The 21,335-nt window shown below is 43.9% G+C and overlaps 1 protein-coding gene across 6 annotated transcripts in view; it reads right to left on the bottom strand.

The window, feature by feature from the left end:
- FTO (FTO alpha-ketoglutarate dependent dioxygenase) overlaps positions 1-21,335 on the bottom strand; it is a 266,159-nt gene that overhangs the window by 98,558 nt on the left and 146,266 nt on the right. For 3 of the 6 annotated variants that reach the window (XM_082232944.1, XM_082232940.1, XM_082232939.1), the window contains one exon: positions 3,776-3,916. The exons of 2 other annotated variants lie outside the window; for them this stretch is intronic. In XM_082232944.1, coding sequence (XP_082089070.1) covers positions 3,776-3,916 — 141 coding nt within the window. Of the gene's footprint in view, positions 1-3,775; positions 3,917-20,944; positions 21,333-21,335 lie in introns of those variants that run through there. One more of the 6 variants, XM_082232943.1, reaches the window with a different exon arrangement.

The raw sequence follows: 21,335 nt of genomic DNA, 5'->3' as shown, positions 1-21,335 counted from the left end.
TTTCCAGTGATGAGCAACAGCCATTTCTGCTGCTGTCAACTGAAAGAACACTAGGTCCTTGTGTCCAATCACTGGTTTTGTGTTACTTTCCAGTGACAGGGGGGCTAAGGATGGATCAGGCTTCAATTCCCTTTCATAGTTCTCGTAAATTGATGGGGAATGGCAAAACATCAACAACACACACGCAACACACATGAGCGATGCTCAGCATAGCACTAATTCAAATGCTCCCAGCTTTCATCCAATCTGCTTTTATAGCTTCCTTTCCTGTATCTGCTACTTCTTAAAATTTATTACACTTTCATTAAATATCCTTGCCTGATTGGAGTTCAGAGGTGAGAATCTGTTTCAGGGCAATAATAATAATAACTTAATGGAGACCCTTGTTAATGAGGTATTAACAAGGAGGTCTCCAATCCTTATTTCTACAGATTTAATTCAACCCATGCTACTGTTATTGCCATGTCACAAAGAGTGGGGGGGGAGCCCTCAGATCATCCATTATTATAGCTATCTGAAGATTTACTGGCCTGTCTTATTAAAATAATCAATTAATGCAGTCGTAATGCCAAGATCTAGGCCAACCTTGCAGGCTAAAGGGGGTCAACGCCTAGTTGATAGGTGGTTAGCTGACCTCCAAAGTAGACCTAAGGTTTGGCATGGAAGACTCAGCTGGGGCATAGGGGGAAGGTTACTCTTGAAATAAAAGTGGTTTGGGTGTTAAGAGGGATATGATAATATATGTAGTTACTAGAAGGACAATTCAGACATTCACATTTTTTATCCCGGGGGGGACGGGACGGGAACAGAATGGGTAACACTGGAATTGAATAACCACATGCTTTTTCACAAAAAATCAGCAAGCTGAAGTTTAGATCCTTGTCTTCAAACCCCTGTGGATTTTTCATTCCAGTGGAATTGTATCATGCCCTTTCTTCTGTGAAGAGGAAATGTTCCATCAGGCTTAATCCTCCCACTTCATGGAACAAATGTAGTGACTTGGTTCAGGGTCATGCAGTGGCTTTCATGGTTGAGTGAGAATTTGAGCCCACTCAGTCATACATCGTAGTCCTACACATTAGATACTATGTCACACTGGCACTGTAATTCACATCAGTTGTGGTTGCACTGGGGGTGGGTAGAGGTGGGAATCACTACTATAAAGATGGGGAAATTCAGATGTTGTTGGACTCCAACACCCACCAGCTCTACCCAGCATGGCCAATGGGGAGGGGCAATGGGAAATGGAGTCGAGCAACATCTGAAGGGCCACATATTCCCAACACTGCACTACACAATGGTCTGGTTCATTAGGTGAATTGTACTAAATGATACAAACAGGGGCTGGACACATATGAAGGTACCATATCCTAAGTGAGATCACTGATCCATCTCAACCAGCCTTCCCAACCTGGTACCCTCTAGATGTTGTTGGATGGCAATTCCCATCATCCATGACTCAGTAGCTCTGTGACACAACATGAGAAAAACGTCCAAGGTTCAGCCTCTAGTGTCTCTAGGTAGAGATGGGAAGGTCTCCTGCCTGGAGACCTACTGCCAGTAAGTGTAAACAATACTTAACGAGATGGACCAATGGTCTTGCTTCATATTAGGCAGCTTCTTACATTCCTATTTTGTATGATCATTGGCCATACTGCCTGGGGCTGATGGGGAATGCAGTCCAAAACATCTGGAAGGCACTGATGGAGATGGATTGTGGATTAAATCTATAAATTAAAATGTAAACCTTCTGCCCCACATGTGTGGGAGAAATATGAGAGTATGCAGGCTGCAAAGGCCTTTTAGCAGAGTAAAAAAGCTCACCACAGGAAGCAGTGGTGGCCACCAAATTAGATAAGACAAATGCATGGGAATAAGGCTATCAAAGGCTACTAGCCATAATGGCTATACTCTGCCTCCACAGCTGGAGGCAGTAATGCTTCGGAATACCAGTTGCTAGAAACCACATGAGAGTGGTCTTGTGCTTGGGTCTTGCTTCCAGGTTTCCCACAGGCATCTGGTTGGTCACTGTGGCAACAGGATGTTGGACTAGATTGGCCATTGGCCTGATCCAGCAGCCTCTCCTTATGTTCTTATGTTTTCATACCAAAGGCCTGGCTGTCTGCTTCTGTTGCAACCCCAAGTTAGATTCTTGCTTCTCAAAGTTTTCCTTCTTCTAATCCTCCTTGTTAAAAAAAACAACTTGCTATTTTTGAGTCTTTTTTCTTTTTCCGCTCCCCCCCTCCTTACAGCTTCTGGCAACCAACAGCATGCCAACATTGGGTAGCCCATCTGAACCTTACTTCGGAATCAAACAATTTTCTCAGTCTCGCAGAGTCTGAATCGCTCCAGCTAAATCGAGAGGATTTACCTATTGAACGCTCAGGCAGGCTCCCTTTCAACTCTGAAAGAAGGAAGAATTATGAGACTGGAGTAATTCATTGAGAGCTATCTGTCCTGGCACTTAATCAAAGGGATTAGGACTTGGAAAGGAGTGGGGGGGGGGGAGCCCACAGGTGAACCTCCAGGAAGCATACCAAGCAGTTATCAAAAACATACAAGTTCAAAGCAGCTCAATTTTCATATGTTAAAAGTATGTGGATGGAGCCCGGGGCTTGTTTCTAGGTAAAGTGCTGTGTTAAAGCTGTTTGTACTTGCATATTTTACAGACAAGGGGAATGAAGCAGTGAGTGGCGGAGCAGTATTTAGGGTCCACCTCGCCCCTCTTGCAACGCAATAAATCAAGCCTGGTGAGACGTGAACTGTTGCTGCATCCAAGTTTCACATGCCCTCTCCCCGACTTTGGCAGTCACAACAGATATTCATTTACCTCATCAACAACGGGGGCTGTCATAACACACACAGGCAAAGATGTTATATGCTGGGGTAAAGGTTGGAGCTGGGGAGAGGGAAGAAGGCCTTTCCATAATTGTTATTAATCGTGTCACTGGGGCTGGTCTAACAGCTTTATTTAAACTCCCAATGGAAAAGGAGACATGTGGCAGGCTGGGTTTTATTTTATTTTATTTTAAACACACACAGTTTCTCTTCTGAACAGAACAGCAGCAAATGGTCTAAGTTAGGGGGCATCATCTGAGCCTGGGCTGATGGGGGCTTAGACACCCAACCTGTTGCCAATGCCAGGGCGCAGAGATGAGCATACAAAACAAATAGTGGTTAGACCCAGGCTTTCCATTGTTTGGTGTCCTACAGCCTTCCCCAACCTCTGGCACCCTACAGCTTTGACCTACAGCTCTCATCTCCCTATTGGTGGCTAGGGCTGTTGGGAGTAATCGCCTGGCAATAGCTGGAGGGCACCAGGTTGAATAAATCTAGTGCTGTCTCCCCTCAAAAGCTATGCCCATGAGGTGTATGGGGTGTTAGGGGAGAGGTAGTACCTCTGGTGCGGGACAAGTTGTGATCCTTCTGGGTTAGTTTGTCCATTTTTAATCCTCACTCTGAACTCACTTGTGGCTTCTAGAAGCTGTCAGTGATATCTGCCACACCCCGAGAAAGGCTTTGACTGGTTGGCTAAACCAGGTGAAGGTGGCCAATGGGTCTCAAACCCTCCGTGAATTAAGGTCTTCTCCTGCATGCCAGGACGGTCCCGGGAGGATTGAGTGGGCGTGACCAATTGTGGGTCCAATGGTCAAGAAGGCAGTTTCTGCATGCGCTGTAGAGGGAAGTGAGTGGCAAATGGGGCTCATCAACCTGGGAAGGTAGCCCATCGAGGAGAAGGTGCACTGTCTCTCGAGACGGATGGATGCCAACTTGCCTGCACACTTGATTTTCAGCAAACCGAGTCACCGAAGTCACTTGATGGGCGTTGGAGTTCGGCATCATCGGGGGGCAGGGGGACACACTTGTTCCGCAATCCTGCTTTACAGGCTGCACCCGTAGTATGTTGCTGATGCTTCTTTCTCCAAAAGAAAAAGAAAAAAGAAAAAGAAAGAAAAGAAAATCCCAACAGGAAGGGAGAGAAAGAATCCTTCCCTCTCCCTTCCTCCAGCTCTACTATAGATGGGAATGAAGGGCCATCTAAAGGTAGAAAAAAGCAAGACATTGCTGACACTGCTGCAAAACTTGCAGGACGGGGTCACTTTTTTATTTCTTCCCCATTCTCCATGGGGGAAGGTTTTGCTCCCACCATGAGTTTTACCATACAGTGCCATCCATGATGCCTTCTGCTGCCTCCAGCACACACAAAAAAAGGGGGGGGGAGGAAAAGGGAAAATAAAGAAGCCACCACTCATTTTCTTCATGGAAAGCATAGAATAAAGGAAAAGCAGCTATTTTTTCTATTCCCATAAGTTTCTTGTGGTAGGAAGCAATATTGCCAGGGAATGTCACAATAGCCTTTTAACTGCGCTCTCCACCCATCCTACAAATGGATTGATGAATGAAGTTCAGGTGGAACTTTCTTATACAAGTTTGACCATCAGTCTGCCTAGCTTAGTATTATCTTTACTGGCTAACAACAGCTCTCTGGGGTTTCAGGCAGGAAGCATCTCCCAGCCCTACCTGGAAATGCTGAGAACTGATCCTTGGACATTCTGCATGCAAAGCTCTGTTACAGAACTATGGCCTATCCTAAGGATGAGGTTTGGAGAAAGTCAGCAGAGGGCAACAAATATCCAGGGCAGTTAGAGTAAGCTGCCACACAGTGGGAACATAGCAAGTGAGCCTCTGGTTCATGCGCCAAACTTGGCCTGCTAGGCTTCCTCATTTGGCGCTGCTCACCTGCCCGACACACGATGTCACATACAATGTCAGAAGTGAGGCAGGTAAGGGATAGGCTTTCAAAGAAGCCAAAAACTAGCTTTTGATGGGGGGGGGGCACGCTACATTGAAACAGCTGCTAAAATGAAGGGGGGAATTGCAGTTAAGAAGCATCTTGCTCTATGTGTGGTGCTTAGAAGTTCCAACTATGGGACTTCAAAGCTCCGAATCACCAGGACAGCAGGTGATTGACAGGTGGCTCCATTCGCCTGTCCAATTTGGCACACGAGGCAGATCCTGATAAGGATCTGGCCTGTGGAGCCAAGAGGGTACCCTACTCCTGAAATAAACCATACATGGAAGTTCAATATCATAAACAGCCAATTGGACAAAGAGTTGCTGTGACACAGACATGATGCAGAGTAATCTGAAAGATTCATTTGCAAATATCATAGCAGAGATACACAGAAACAAAATTCACACTCTGTAATTCAGTAGAAGGGTGGTGTTTAGGATCTTGATACTTCAGGAATGGCATAAGAAGATGATGCCTGATAAGCACGACAGTGAAAGGCATAGCTCCCTAAATTTGCCTAAAGTGAAAGCCACAAAACATGCCAAGGTTGAGCTGAGGTCCATAGCTTCTCACAGGGACTGTGGTCAAGTGGCTCAGGATGTAGAAGGTCCTGGGTTCAATCCTTGGCTTCTTCTGTTAAAAGGCTCTCAGCAGAGTTGGAAAGACCCCCTGGAAAGATGCTGTCAGTTGAAATAGACCACAAGACGAATGTGGTACCCTCTAGATTGGTGCTTCTCAAACTTGGGTTTCCAGCTGTTGTTGGACTACCACCATCCCTAGCTAGCAGGACCAGTGTCAGAGATGATAGGACTTGTAGTCCAACAACAGCTGGGGATCCAGGCTTGAGAAACATTGCTCTAGATGTTGCTGGGACTACAACTCCCACCACCCCTGATCATCAGCCATGCTGGCTGGGGCTGGTTATAGTCCAGAAAATCTGGAGGTCACCAGGTTGGCTTTCCCCAGAACAGAAAATATTGAGACAGATCATCCAGTGCCATGTCATGTTCTATGGCATGTTCCTCTTTCCCATTTCATAGCTTCAAGTGCTTTCAATGTGTGGCTCCTATTGAATGCAGAGCCAGAGCTGATGCTGGAGACCATGCAACAATCCTGAAAACTTATTCAGCATTTCCACCACTGCCAGTGTCCTTTATTTTAATCTAACGTCTCAACAAGCAGACTTCAACCCAGGGAACTCAGGATCCCACAAGTCCAAGACGAACAGTCCACCCATTGAGTATTGAATTTTCTGTTCTTTTGCTTGCTTCTTTGCCTTTTAAATTCGTGTGCTATTTAAATGAATTAACATATGCAAATAAAGATTGACAGAGCTCTCCCCCCCCCCCGCACACACACCCAGAAACCATTCCCCGGAAGAGAAAAAGGAAAGTATTGATGTGTCTTAATTACTCAAAAACTGTGTCTTCTATTTAAAGCCAAACTCATAAATAAAAGAATTAGCATATCATTCATTTTGTCATTTCTACTCTCTTCTAGGAATACACAGCTTTGTTTCCTTCAGGTTCATATAAGTTGTGCGTGTGTGTGTCACCTTTATTTTTTTAAAAGAATAAATATTCGCTTCATGGTTGCAAAATTTTGGATGGGGGAGAGGAGGGTGAAGGGAGGGCGTTTGCCTGAAAGAAAATATGGCTTTAATAGAAGTTTTACATCTGTGTGGTATTACGTGCATGTAAAACAGATGTAACCTAATTACATTTTCATTTAAATTGCTAAATAGCTACTTCAGGTTTTTTTTTGGATTTTTTAAAAAGAAAAAGCTAACATAACATACAAACAACAGTTACTATAATAACAAGTGTACTTAGAACTAAATGGGATGGATCAAAGAGACATCAGACAAAATTTGAGCTGGTCTTTGAAAAAGATACAGTGACATAACAATGCTGTATTGATTTACTTAGTAATTTAACGTCTCTCTAGCTCAGCCAGAAGACACAGCTCAGTTTAGCAGAGACACATGGAGGTAAATCCGTTGAGTTTATATAAAGACTTCGAGTTGCATGAAGATTAGATGTACTCTACTGGAGATTATGTAGCAAAACCCCAAATTGGAAATTAGAATGCTAATGCAATACAATCAACATGATTACAGTTTGAATAATGTTACAAATCGGACAGCAGCTACAGCCTTGCTATTTCGTTTCTTTTTATGTCTCACGAGCAAATGCTAAGCATATTCTCCTGGCTCAGGTTATAGGAGGTCATCTGTTTGACTGTTGCTAGCATAACAGAGCTTTCTCTGCCATAAAAAAATAAAAATAAAATTGCCCCTTTTGACTAAGAGTAAAAAAAAAACTAGGGATGGGTGGCTCTGTCTCTCATGCTCACCATCTTAAGTTCAGGGCACCATATTTCTGCAGCAGTTTGCAAATTTATTTATTTATTAAAGTCCTTGCGAAATGTTCTCAGTATTTTAGTGCATCCTTCTCCTAATATACACAGAATTGTGGAGTTAGAAGCATTAGGAAGTGGAATTCCTTTGTGAATGAGAGATATAACTTGTAGTCAGAGGGAATGATTTTACCCAGGAAGTATTTTATTTTATTTTAGTTCTTCCACCCCAAAAATCAACTTTAAGGTGTCCAGCACAAAGGCTTCCATATCTATTTGCCTGTAATTCTGTAGGTTTTATTCACTCTGATGAGGCTACCACGCCTGAAAATTTCATCCAATTCTGTCAAAAGGGGGGATCCTCTTTTTCATTTCTCAGTATTTGTCCACCCTCTCCCCTCAAGAACCCTTCCAACCATGTCCTAAACTTTGCCTTAATTCCCGTTTTCCCCCATCCCCATTTGAGACTCAGGAGTGAATGTGGCAATGGACCTGATGAAGATCCAGAGTCATCAGAGGAAAGTCCAAGTAATGACCCAGTAGAGGACCCGGTAGAAGAGGTCCTGGTAGTGATTATGTAAGTCACCTCTTTGCCAGGCATATAACTCCTATTTCAGCTTCTTAATCTCCAGGTGTTCCTGGATCAGTTTTAATGCCAGGGAGGAGTCATGGACACTTGAACCCATCCTTCAGCTTTACCTTTTGCAGCTATTTTGTGTCTTCTTTCACACATAGAGACTTTGTAACTTAGTGCATATATGAAAACGTGAGAAAGGGGTGGCAGGAAAACTTGCAGATGAGAAGGTGGACAGCAGACCACTTCAAGGCGGAAGCAGAATTCAGAGTGAAGTTGGGTTCAGTTTGGTAGCAACTCCAAAATTAACAACTGGGGGAGCTCACTTCCATCCTTTTAGTTTGCAAAGTATTTCTTCATCCTGAGCTTTGGTGGTCAAGCAGTCCAAACTTAAACATCAAGAACCGTGAGACACCAATAAGCTTTCATGGGTTGACTGACGGCACAGCCTTGCCTCTGCTCGTCCTGACCAAATTATCTTTATTAAAAGAAACACAAGTTAACTTGTCTGGGAGATGCTATTCCGGTGGTCCCTCCCGTGTGGTTCCAGATAGAATATCGTCTTTTGAAAACTTCCATCTTTAATACGAAGAAGTCTCCTGCATCACTATTTATAGAACCAGAACTCTTGTGATCTCTTGAAACAAAAAAGGAGCTGTGTGTGGGTGTGCGTGGGTCCCCCACCCCCAAATTGGCAAAAGCAACAGAGGCGTTACTTTATCATGAAAGGCTCACTGTTTGCAGTGATATACATTAAAACACCGACACTTCTGAAAGATGAACAAATCCTCTGACCCTGTTTTGAAGTGCCAACACACTCCAGTGTTTGCATCTTAAAATATTTATTCCCTTCATAAAATATCTATGTGCTGATCTCAGTCCCTCAGCAGTAAATATTCTTATTTTTCACATTAGCAGAAGCCCCAAAGAAACTTGAGCCTGCAATCAGAAAAAACAACAAATTTGTGTGTTTTTTGTAAAAAAAAGAATGGTGGTTCCTATTTAAAATATTACTGTTTTATTACCAGTTGCTGTCTTCAGATTGAGGAGACTATTTGCTACCATATAAATGCAAACCGTTTGCTTGAGGAAAATAAGAGCCTGCTGGATCAGGCCCATCACCCATTTAGTCCAGCATCCTGTTCTCACAGAGGTCACCAAGATACCTACGGGAAACCCACAACCAGGACCTGAGCATAAAAGCACTCTCCTCTCCTGTGGTTTCCAGCAGCTGGCATTCAGAAACATGCCTCTGATCATAGATGCTGAGCACAGCCATTGTAGCTAGTAGACATGGATAGCCCATTTATCCATGAATTTGTCTAATCCTCTTTTAAGGCCCTCCAAGTTGGTGGCTATCTTTGCCTCCTGTGGGAGTGAGTTCCATAGTTTAACCATGTGCTGCATGAATATGTACATTGCTTCCTCTGTCCTGAAGGCTCAGCCAGTCTCAGCCTTTGCTGGGGCAAGTTGCTCATTCACTTGGTTCCAACAGGCCTTCCTAGCTGGATAAATGGGTCTTTGCCACAAGTGCCTATTTTTCATTGTTTTAGCCTTGTTTTAAATGCATCGCCTGGTTCAGAACATGAGACAGGCTCACATTTGCAGCAACTATATTTACAGTAAACCATGAGTTCCATTCCAAAACCTTTTGATATTTCAACTTGCTACAAAGACAAGTGAGGTTGCTAAACAATGAACCTCCATCAACTGTCTTTCACCTATCATATTTCTTTACCTAGTTCTTTTTAAAGAGGCTGCAATCTGCTCATCCCTGGAGTAAGGTGAAGTCTCCTCCTTTTTCAGATAGCATTTGTGAAACTGGTTGCACTAGCTGTAAGAGTCCTAGAAAGGCACCATATGACGATTTCACTTGCAGGAACTCTGTACCTGGGACAGGGAGCCTGTGGCCCTTCAGAATGCTGTTGGTCTCAAACTCCCAACAGCACCCAGCAGCATGGCCAGCCGGGAAGTCCAACAGCAGCAGGATGCTCTGTTCCTCTCACTGTAACATACCTCAATGGTTTGGGCAAGTAATCCTAAAAGTGAGAATTAAAGACACAATACAGTGGTACCTCGGGTTAAGTACTTCATTCATTCCGGAGGTCTGTACTTAACCTGAAGCACCACTTTAGCTAATGGGGTCTCCTGCTGCTGTTGCGCCACCGGAGCACAATTTCTGTTCTCATCCTGAAGCAAAGTACTTAACCCAAGGTACTATTTCTGGTTTAGCGGAGTCTGTAACCTGAAGCGTATGTAACCCGAGGTACCATTGTAACTACTTTTAACATGCAGCTTCTGTGTTCCCCTTTAAAATGGCACCCTGTCCATTTTAAACCATATAATACTGGTTTAGAGTTAATAGCAAAACATATTTCGAACCAGCAATTGGAATACACTTTGCCCTGAGAGCAGCCCAGGTATCAACATTGTCAGGACTTAGTTTCCAAAGGCCTGTCTGAACAGGAAGGTCTTCGCCTGCCAGTGCAAAGATAACAAGGAGGGAGCCAGTCAATCCTCTCTTGGGAGGGAATTCCACTCCAGTATAGTTTCCCCCCTCCGCTTGCTGAGTTAATGCACTGTGCACACTGACTACCACACACACTTCACAATTTGTGCCTTTGTAACAGATTCTGGACATAAGCCCCACTTTTAAGCCTGCACTGTTCCAACCCTCTATGTGACCACCAAGTCACCCATCTGCATGAAAGGTTTTGATTTCCTCATCCACGGGATCTTGGGGAAAGAAGTGGACCCTCATTATCCACACTAGGCTTGGAGATCCTGAAGGCTACAGAACAGCCTCAGGGTAAACAACTGAGCTTCCATTAAGCCCGGACTGTACCGCTGGCTGATTTCCTCTAGCAATAATATCCAGGGTCACACGTGCAGAGAATTCAGAGCTGAACACTGCTGGAAGAATCCCGACCAAACACCGCAGCTGCATCTCCCCATACTGTTTAGTATGATGTTTTGAAAAAGAATAGCCACCTCTCTATTCAACACGAGTACCGAGCATTAGGGAAACATTCCGACCCCCCAAATAAAATAAAATAATACTTTGGTTACTATGGCTATACTAGGGAATTCCGGGGGGGGGGGGGCATTTTTCTCAGTTACTCAATCTGATTTTTTATATATATAAAAAACCAAAGATGTGTATATTGGGGGGGGGGGTGAAATATTTGCTTGTGCTGTGAAATACTAAATATCATGCACCCTCTGGGCATTAGTATACAGGATTCAAATTAAAAGAAACAGCTTGACAAGTGGGAGCTGGGGGGAAAGGTAGCAATGTGGGGTGCTTCTCTCCATGATCTCAGATGCTCCATTTTCTCCCCCACTCTCATTTTCATCCCCACCCGCTTCAACAGTCAGCATTACTTGAGTACTGATACCCAGGGGCATTTGGGGGTCCTTTCCCCCACCCCAAATAAATTAATCTACTACTTATACCCTACTAATATCTACCTCTTACATACATAATCTTCTGCTTGGGCTACATAGAGACTGTCGCTCAGAGCCTTGCGTATGTGAAAGATCAGACAAACCTGGTACCCAAAATAATTAATTTGTAGCTGCAACAATGTAAATGGCTTGGGCAGCTTTGTTACCCCCGCAGCAGCAGCAGCCTGCTTGCAAGAACTGGGATCCTCCTTCAGTCACTAGTGGGCAAAGTTGCCATCTCATGATACAGATTCTGAGATGGAACAGCAGTTCAGAAACTGCGTCCAGCTGTCTAGGACTAAGAACATAAGCCCTGCTGGATCACATGAAAGGTCCATCTAGTCCAGCATCCTGTTTTCTACAGTAGCCAGCCAGATGCCTCTGGAAAGGACAGAAGAAGGGAAGGCCTTTCCCTGGCATCTCCAGTGCAGAAAAAGAAGAAGTCTCAGATAGAAGTGGTAGGAAAGCCTGAGAGACCCCGAATTGCTGATACCAGTCAGAGAACAGGGCTAGATAGGGCACTACAAAAGTAGCTTTATGTGCACTCAAGAGGAAAGGTTGCAGCATTTAGGATTTTTCAGTTTCAAGAAAAGGCAACTAAGAGCTGACGTGACAGAAGTTGGCAAAATCATGTGTGGGATAAGTGGATAAAGGAAAAGTTTTCCTCCCTCTCTCTTAACACTAGAACTCCTGGACATCCAATGAAGCTGAACATGGTAAGATTCAGGACAGATAAAAGACAGGATTTCTTCATGCAGGGCAGTGATGGCCACCAACTTGGATGGCTTTAAGAATAGACAAATTCACAGAGGATAAAGCTATCAATGGCTACCTGTCATGATGGCTTCTTCTGAAGAGCATTTGTTGGAAACCAACAACATTTACATCCATTGCTCTGCTCGCTTTTGCCTTTGGTCCCAGCCACCAGTGGTGTGTAAACTTCAGAAGATTGGCCAGAAGGGAATGTGGCCTCTTAGGTTGAACAGGGTTTCCCATCCCTGATCCACAGGGTTTCAGTTTTGAGTTCTATGGTGATTGACACTGGAAGCTGCTGGTTAGACTCACAGCACTGTCTACTTACGCAGAGTCTCAGGCACATCTTTCTATTGCCTCTTCTCTGCCCCTTTAAACTGGAGATTCTGCAGATTGGATGTGAATCCTTCCGCATGCAAAACCTATGCTCTGCTATTGAGCTGTGGTCTCTCTCGGCTGAATCTTGCGGATACATTTTAAAATGATGACTTTTCCAATAATACTTTTGCAATCTGATTCGGAAGAAATAATGTGCAGGGTCGGGATGGAGGGGGGGCAGAGAGAAGATATAAAAGGAAGTGTGGGTAGCAAATATAATTCCTTCTGGGACCATGAAAAGTTTTATAAGAATAGCCTTGTGGGGCATGGGGGGAGCCCTGGACATTTTGACTATAAATTAATTGAAGCCATTGGACCTCTACCTGCATAAAATCATTACGTTGAACAATTAAAGCTTTTGCAAATGTTAATGACCTAAATTTAAAGATGTGTCCTCCCCTATTAAACTGAAACAACACCTCATGCTGTTTAATCAATACTGACAGGATGGGAGCATTAAAATAACGTGGCACTTCAAGGCTGGCACAAACAGCTACTGCAGAAAGAGATCTGGGGGGGGTGGTTTTTCTTTAAGTATCGAGACTCAACTCTCTGCTCTGCTTACTGGGTGACAGAAACAGCAGTGAGAGTAGATTTTTAAGAAAGCAAAGCACTGTCGCATGTGTATGCAGCTTGAGGAGGCTTATTTCATCATGCTGGCTTGGACTGGCATCTACACTAAATAACAACACTATATTAAAACTCCGAACTCACAACTCCCAAGAAGCCTCAGAGTGACATTTAAAATAATCCAGTTATCACCATTCAGTACATGAGCAGAAAATGTCAGTGACAAACCCAAAGCACTCAGAAGTGCCAGGTAGCCATCGCCTTTGAAAATGAGCTTGCAGCATAATGTCAGCAGGGATCCATCCACTACCCTAGGGCTACATTTTACCCTTAAGCGAGTTTGGCTATTTTTGCACAATTAGGTAATGTGCTCATAAGGGACAAGTGGCTTCATTCGTATGAACAACCCCTCCTTTCCCAACAACAACAAAAGATGTTTGAGCTTAGGATATGAAGAGGTCACCTGCTTTGATCCTCACGAGCTCCCAGTTCACTTCAAAGGAAGGACCGGTGGAATGGATCACATTTGCTCAGGTGAGCTGAAGCTGCTGCTTCGTTCTATTACTAAAATTATGCCATTTTAATTATTCTTATTGTTTATAAGGTGTTCTGTATATATTGGTACAAACTGCATTGGCATCTTATGATTTGGCAGTATATAAATATTGTGATGAAACAAATAAACAACGTGCATTGCTCAGGCCTGACACACCATCACAGCCACAGTGGGAGGGCGAGGCAACACCACCAACAGAAAAGGCGGGGAAAATACCTTTTATATCACTCACCCCACCCACCCACTACACAGTGCTTCTAACAAGCATCAGGATTATAAGCACCAAAAACCATCTCCCCTAGGGATAGTGGAGGTTCTGAGCATGCATGTGGAGGAATTTTGGGGGCAGGAGGGTAAATAAGCTGAAACATAATCCTGATGGAGAATTCCACTGATCTGGATGGAGGGAGACAACTATGTGTGAAATATGCAGAGTTGCAGATAGCACTGGTGGCCATGACTACCTCAGTGGTGCTTGTTCTGGTTACATCCTGACTACATTACTGTAATGTGGAGCTGCCATTTCTTTTCTTTTTTTAACTGTTTGGAAACTTCAGCTGGTACAGAGTGCAGCAGCGAGGAGATTCATAGGAGCTAAGCCATCAGAGCATATTGCACTCATGCTACCCCACTGACACTGACTGCCTATTTGTCTCCTGCTCCAATTTACAGTGCTGATATTGGCCTTCAAATGCCTAAATGGTTTGAGAGCACCTAAAGGGCCACTTGTACATCCATGAGCCTGCCTGAGCTCTACAATTGGCCTCAGGGTCCCTACTCTGCTGGCAAAGACACGGTGCATGGATCCTGAAATGCAGGACTGCACAAAGTATTTCATACTTACACTGTGTGGAAGCATTAAGATCCTCATCTTAATTTTCCATGAATTTTGTAAGAGCAACTTAAATTTTCCATGAATTTTGTAAGAGCAACTTAAATTTTCCATGAATTTTGGAGTATGAATGAGATTTGTAAGAGCATTTAATCTTAAACTGAAGAGTTGCTGTGGGGGGGTGGGGGGTTGTTGCACATGAAGCCACAATGTACAAAGTTTCCTGTGTCCGGCAAATCCATTCAAAGAACCAGAATAATTTATCCCTAAAATTGCGCAAGTCTCTGTCTCTCTGAATATATAGTGCAGAGGATCGATCTAGATCCAAAAAGATATATTGTTGAGACTGAAAGAACCTTTAGTCCAAGACAAAGGACAAAGGCTTTATTTTAATTAGCCAAATTTATCCTGGGGAAAAAGAACATCAGGTATATAACACAGAAGAGTCTTTTAATATAAAAAGGACAGATGGCAACATCACTCCTGGGACTTGCTTTGACTGCCCTAAGAAGAAGAAAAAGCCCATAGTTTTAAAAGGCTTTGAGAATTCCCGAAGGATTGTACATCTAGATACAAGAAAGCTTGAACAGAACAGATCACAGTCCATTTCAGCAATGTTTTTCTGCTCTTCAGGAAGTGGCCAATGAGTGCCATTTCATTAAAGCCTGAAACTTTTGGCATACCAGGATGATATCTGTCAGTGGAGGAAGGGGCTGACAATGCAGAAATTTGGGGAGGGCATGGATGAAGGTCCACATTGGTGTATGCCCAGATGCATGCAGGCACCTACCCATTAAGTATTTGTCGACAAAAATGAATGGAGAAGGTTTGTGTGCTGATCCACAGGATCCAGTCAAACGGGCAATCCTTTTTTAAAACATTATTTTTATTAATTTTTACAATAACAAAGCATCGCATTAAAAAGAAAAACCATACATCAAAGCCTTAAATAATTATATATAAAATCCACATTTACTCCATTACCTGGGACTACAAGTCCCCTGACTCCCCCCCCCCCATGGTTCCCTTGTTTTCTGTTATTCATACATGACCATCCATTATTTACCTCCTTTTACCGTACATTCCAATTTTGTACTTGGTAACCCTTGAACATGTTAAAGCCATGTGTGCATTTAATACACACGACTCTCAAGATTGGTTTTCTTGTGCTAACTGGAATCAAAATGCAAGGTTGCATAATTCATAAACACTGGATAGAGAAACCCCAAATGCACACAAGAAAACACAGAAATCTGCCTTATACCAAATCAGACTATTGGTCCATCTACCTTAGTTTTGTCAACACTGACCGACAGCAGCTCTTCAGGGTTTCAGGCAAGGAACGTTCTTTGTCTTTCTTGAAGATGCTGTGCCTTGAACCTTGGACCTTCTGCCTGCAAAGCACAGCTACAGAAACCCTCTTTCTAAAGTGTGGTTTTTTTAATTAAAAAAAAAAGATGAGGTTTTGAGAAAACAAATGTGCAATGTGTTTTGCAACACACATCATTCAGATTCATGCTCTCAACTTCATGGGGTTAAGGTTAGAGGATGCTGAATGGATCTTCTGTACTTAAGAAGCTACCTAGTGGGCCCACGGCTGAGCTGGGAGGTACAGATCCAGGCTTTTTAGGCTCAGACACCACAGTGGCTCTCAAACAGTCTTTGCTCAGGGGCAGAGAATCTGGTCTGCATGCTGGAGGGTCCAGGTACAATCCCCAGCATCTCCAGGTAGGGCTGAGAGAGAACCCAGTGTGAGATCCTAGAGAGCTGTTGTCAGTCAAAGGGAAATGAGTCAGGTGGACCAATGGTCTGACTCTGTGTAAAGGAACTTCCTATGCTCAAGTCCTTCAGCCGTCTCTAATGTAGTTTACAGTGCTCCGTCCATGGCATTTTGTTTTGAATGCTGTGCTAACCCTAAATTATTAAATTGTCCACCCCCATCGCTAATTTTATATACACAGATTATAAAGTATGGCGGCGCATGCGCACCCATGAAGATATGATTTGCACCCTTTTCTAAATTAATCCAATTATTCAAATGTCAGTTAAAACTGTCAGAAAGCCAGTCCTTGGGCTGGACCAAAACTGTTAAAAATTAAAACTGTTTTACTTCGTTTAGTCTCTCTGCCTTCTTAATGTAAAACCCATAGTCTTGACAAAAAGATGTGGGATTTGACACCCAGTGCAACACAACCCTGCTTCTGTCATACATGCATAATTCACTTTGGAAATGTGTGCTCGCTTTTAAAATATTACTAAAATATACATGTAACATATGCTAATCTGGCCTCTTTGGCCCGCCGGCGAGAGCCAATAGGTTAGATGTAAACTTTGCCAAGTGCATATACTGTACATAAAGGGATTATAAATGAAAGGGAAGAGAGCGCTTGTCCCTAGCTCTCTGTCTTCAGCTCCGGCCAAACTGACAGCCCCAAATCCCTGCAACATCTAACATGCCCTTCCTGTGGCGAAGACAGCCTGTTCTCTGAGTCTTAATTACATCCCAGCTGACTGCCCAGCCTTGCCAGAACCGCGCAACAAACGACGTACCTTCGCTGGCAATATGGTCTGCTAAACAGGCTCCCAGTCACACAGAAATAAAACTTTCAACAATGAGGAGGAAGAAGGGGACACACCAGAGAGGGAGGGAGAGAGAGGGAGAGAGAGGGAGAGGGCAGGCAGCTATCAAGAGGATGTGAGAGGAAAGAAGAAGGGGGTTGTTTTTTTTTTGGGGGGGAGAGAAGCTTTTTCCCAGAATCCTCCAGGACTGGCAAGTGGCAGAATGCGAGTCAAGAAGGCAATCCCTCGCTCGCTACAGAGGCCTCTTGTGCCAAGGACTGCTGTTCTTCAAGATGGGCCGCTGTTACGAAGACTCGGTAGATTAATGATTGTTAAGGAAGGCTAACCAACCCCACACTGCTTAGGCCATTATAATTACAGGAGAACAGCAGGCCACATTCTGCAATGGCAAATGGTATCATATGTTTCCCTGGCTGGTTTGCAAAAGAAGCTTCCTTTATGCAGGCACTTCAAGGTTTAAAGCTTTCCCTTCTCTTTTAAAGGAGAGGGAGACCTTAAAAAGAAGAATATAATGAAAGGATTAGAGCAACACTTTATTCTTTCAAAAAACTGCTTTCAGGCCAAGGTTTAATATTTGGAAGCTTTCTCGACAACTATTTAACCTCAACAATGGCTGTGCTCCTAAATGTATTTAAGAGGCAGGACAACACACTTCCTCCCCAATTCTAGCCTTATTATGAAAGTGTTACATGAAAGGCATTGGGTAGACTCATTGAAGTTAATGGACATTAATAACCTATTAATTCTACTCCATGTAGACCTTTGTTTGATACAGTCCATTGATATCTTTTAAATGTTGCACTATTTGTGGATCTGTGAAACGAAGTGTCTTTAAACAAATAAAAATATAGCTCTGAACGTCAAAGAGGGTTACTTCTTACTAAATTCACAGAGCCGGTAGCATTACAGAGATGTTTAATTTCTTGTATTGCATCTTTGTAAACTGGTTAGAGACTACTGTAGTTAAGCGGTCTGTAAATTGTGTAAATAGATAGAAATAATCTCTCTCCATGTGCACTTCATGTCCTCCTCAGATCTGCTCCAGGTGGTTGAAGGAAACCCCAGAACAGATTTATTGAGGGGGGGGGATCCATTGTGCAAGCAGAAATTCTTGCACAAATGGAAGAAGCACTACTTTGGACACATGGAATTTCTGAATGGTTTAACAAATAATTCTTCTTCAAGGGGAACTCTCAGAATTGTAGCTCTGTAAGGGGAAGAGTGGTCTCCTAACAACTCTCAGCACCCTTTACAAACTACAGCTGGGATGGCTCAGTTGGTTGAGCATGAGAGTCTTAATCTGAGGGTCATGGGTTCGAGCCCCACATTGGGCAAAAGATTCCTGCATTGCAGGGGGCTGGACTAGATGACCCTCATGGTCCCTTCCAACTCTAGAATTCTATGAATCTACAGCTCCTAGAAGTCTTAGGGGGAGGCCATTGCTGCTGCCCCTTCTTCTTCTTCTTCTTCTTCTAATTTTAAATCTTATCTTTATGTTTTTGTACCATTTTTGTCAGGGAACTGACATCGGAGCTAGAGGCGGAGGGAAGGCTCCCAAGTGATGCTGGAGAGGGACCCAGCAGGGAGAGAAGCAGCTCATCAGCTGGGGAAGGAAATCAGCGCAACACCAGGGATAAAGGGGGGCAGATGGGGGAATCGGCGAGAGGGCTCCAGGACTCCTCACCGGACACCAGCGGGGAGAGCACGGGACCTCCGCTTACCCACACCCTCCCTGCACAGAAGACTTCCGCGCAGGGAGAGTAGGAGGAGACTTGGCGTCAAACAGCTTTTATGCTGGAAAAGGTTTAAGAAACGCCCACTGACGGATTCTGCTAGCGACTGAGGCAGCCGCGAAGTGAAGGGCTGTCCAGACAGAAAAGGTTTAACAAGGCAACACAGCCAGGAGTGGCAGCAACTTACGCACGAGCAACCCCTATATTCATTACAATTTTAAAAACGAACTTCTACCTGTTTATAGTACTTTAATAAATCACATTGAGATGCATGTGAAAGGCTATTCATAAATTAATCAACCCAATATATAAATCGCACACTGAAAATTTGTGCTGTTAATGGAAGTTGGGACTCAAGCTCCAGCCAGAGTTTCATGAGGCTCTTCAAAAGATGAAATGACAATAGCATAAGGTGGGACCAGTTTATCTGCTCAGGAATGAGTACATATCTTTTCTGCAGGAGGGGGGTTTAAAAATGTCAGTTGTTCTACTGTTTGCCTTCTCTGGAGAACTCCAGGTTTCTTGGACTTGGGGATGGCGGAATCAAATACAGGAAGCTAATTCTGTATTTAGTTCGAATGTGTTATTGTTGGAGCCAACACACAGGAAAGTGAACTATTTCCCCTGTGGATTTTGGCAGGATATTGTTCCCGCATTGCGTTGGCAAGGAAATGTTTCCTCCTGGGCTGGACATCAGATGTGGCACCCCTAGTGGAGTTGCTGCTTGGCTTTTACGTGCCTAGCGAGGAATTGGAAGGAGGAAAAATGTGAGTAGTGTGGCAGAAGGACACCAGTCCCTGCCTGTGGATTGTCTGCAGTGAGAGGGCCTTCAGGTGCTTTCATTGTCTTCTAGAATCTCGGAGCTCCAGTTATGCAAGACAAAATCAGCATTTGCTCTGAGACATGCCTATTGGACATAGACAAATGTGACACCACGCAAATGGTTTGGGTCTGATAAATAGCACTTTCGCTGGGGAATTTTAATTTTTAAAATACCAGAACATAGGGACACGGGAAGCAGTATTATACTGAGTTAGACCATTGGTCCAGCTTTCTCAGTACTGCCTGCACTAGCAGTGGCTTTCCAGAGTTTCGGATGGACACCCCCCCAACCCTATCTAGAGATGTTGCAGGACTGAACCTGGGAGCTTCTGCTTGCAAAACAGATGTGGGATTTCCCAATTACTTCCTTGTCATTGGCTGCAATGGACAGGGAGATGGTCCAAGAAAAAAGAGAAAAAGGTGTTTATTCCACACACAGCCTAGTTAACCAAAGGAGCTCAATGCTGTTGGAAGCACCATCTGGGGAGTCACCCAGGACTGTAGATTAAAATATGCTGCTGTCCTAAGCAGAAAAATAAAGATGGGGAACCAGTGGACCTATAAATGTTGTTGGACTCCAACTCCCATAAGCCCCGGCCAGCACATACAATAGTCAGGGATGATGGGAGCTGCAGTCCAATAGCACCCCGAGGGCCACAAGTTCTCCATTCCTGCAATGAAGGGTTTCTAGGTACTGGAGTGATTCTGCCCACCCACGCTGGCCACGATGTAGTCACTGCTATTGAGGGTGGTAGTTTGCTTGGGCAAATCTGGCCTTCCTAGCTCTTGGTGTGTTTTGACTTCCTGACTTGATCCTTAGCCCTCTGGAGCTTAGCTTACATTTTCAATTTTTTTTAAGAAAGGGTAGAGATGTGACCAGAGAGCATAATTCCATTAAAGTGAATGTCAGTTTATCAAGAAAGTGCACCAAAGCTTCTTGTGATGGGAGTTACCACTGTGACTGGTAGAGCAGATATCAGAGGGGAGAAAAGTAGGATTTGCCAGCACAAGTGGCTAGTGGAGGTAGAACCAATGATAGGAAGAAACCTAATTCTGGTTTTGTCCCCATCTTCCTCCCTGCTGAATTCTAGAAGGGCAACACTAAGAGGACTAAAAAGGAGGAGACTGGTTGTATGTAAGAAGGTAGGTAGATGGGGACTGGCTGAGGACAGACAGAGTTGGTGGGGCAGTGTCCCACATGCCCAAATAAACCAGCCTCCACATAGTTCAACAACATCTGAAGGGCCACAGGATCCCTGTCCCTGGTTCAGAAGTCATAGTAGTAGCAACTCTATTCATCCTCCATGAAGGAAATATATCATGCTCTTACTGTATATTTGGAGTGAGGGGGGAGGGAGAGAAATATTCCATCACGGGTCTAATCATGCACAGAAGTACAATCTCAAAAGAAGCGTGAGATGGATGCTGTGTTCAACAGGCACTCATAAATCAAACTGAAGAATGTTAATACCTGTTGCAATTTTCCCCAATTTATTATAGGAAATAACAAACATAGGAAGCGATTAGAATGAAGGTGGTGGGTAGGTGGGAGGGAGGGAAGAGATGAGTTCAGGTGGTGCAGCGTTAGTTCAACATCCAGGATCAAATGTCAGCGCCCATTAACAAATTTCCATTCATTTTTATCCGCAGCAACGGAGACACGCCGCAACCGGCTTTAATAGTTTGGAATGTCAGTCAGTTAAATGACTTTGTAAAGGCACTCGAGTGCAGGCAGACAGCGACAGTTTAATTAGGCAGTTTTGCTATAATTCTATCTGGGAGCTGAAGGCAGCAGACTAGGAACAAGTGTAAAACTCTGCTCAGTCCCAAGTAAGAAAAGCGGGGAAAGGGAGAGAGAAGATACTTTTGATGGCAGGTCCTTTCATTTACTCTGGCGTCAGGTTGGCTACAGGTGAACGGGAGCAATGTAACCGCTA

Source organism: Podarcis vaucheri (assembly GCF_965113315.1).
Source record: "Podarcis vaucheri genome assembly, chromosome: 7".
Taxonomy (NCBI): Eukaryota; Metazoa; Chordata; class Lepidosauria; order Squamata; family Lacertidae; genus Podarcis; species Podarcis vaucheri.
The sequence above is the reverse complement of the archived record's forward strand: the minus strand, read 5'-3'. Positions and strand labels throughout refer to the sequence as shown.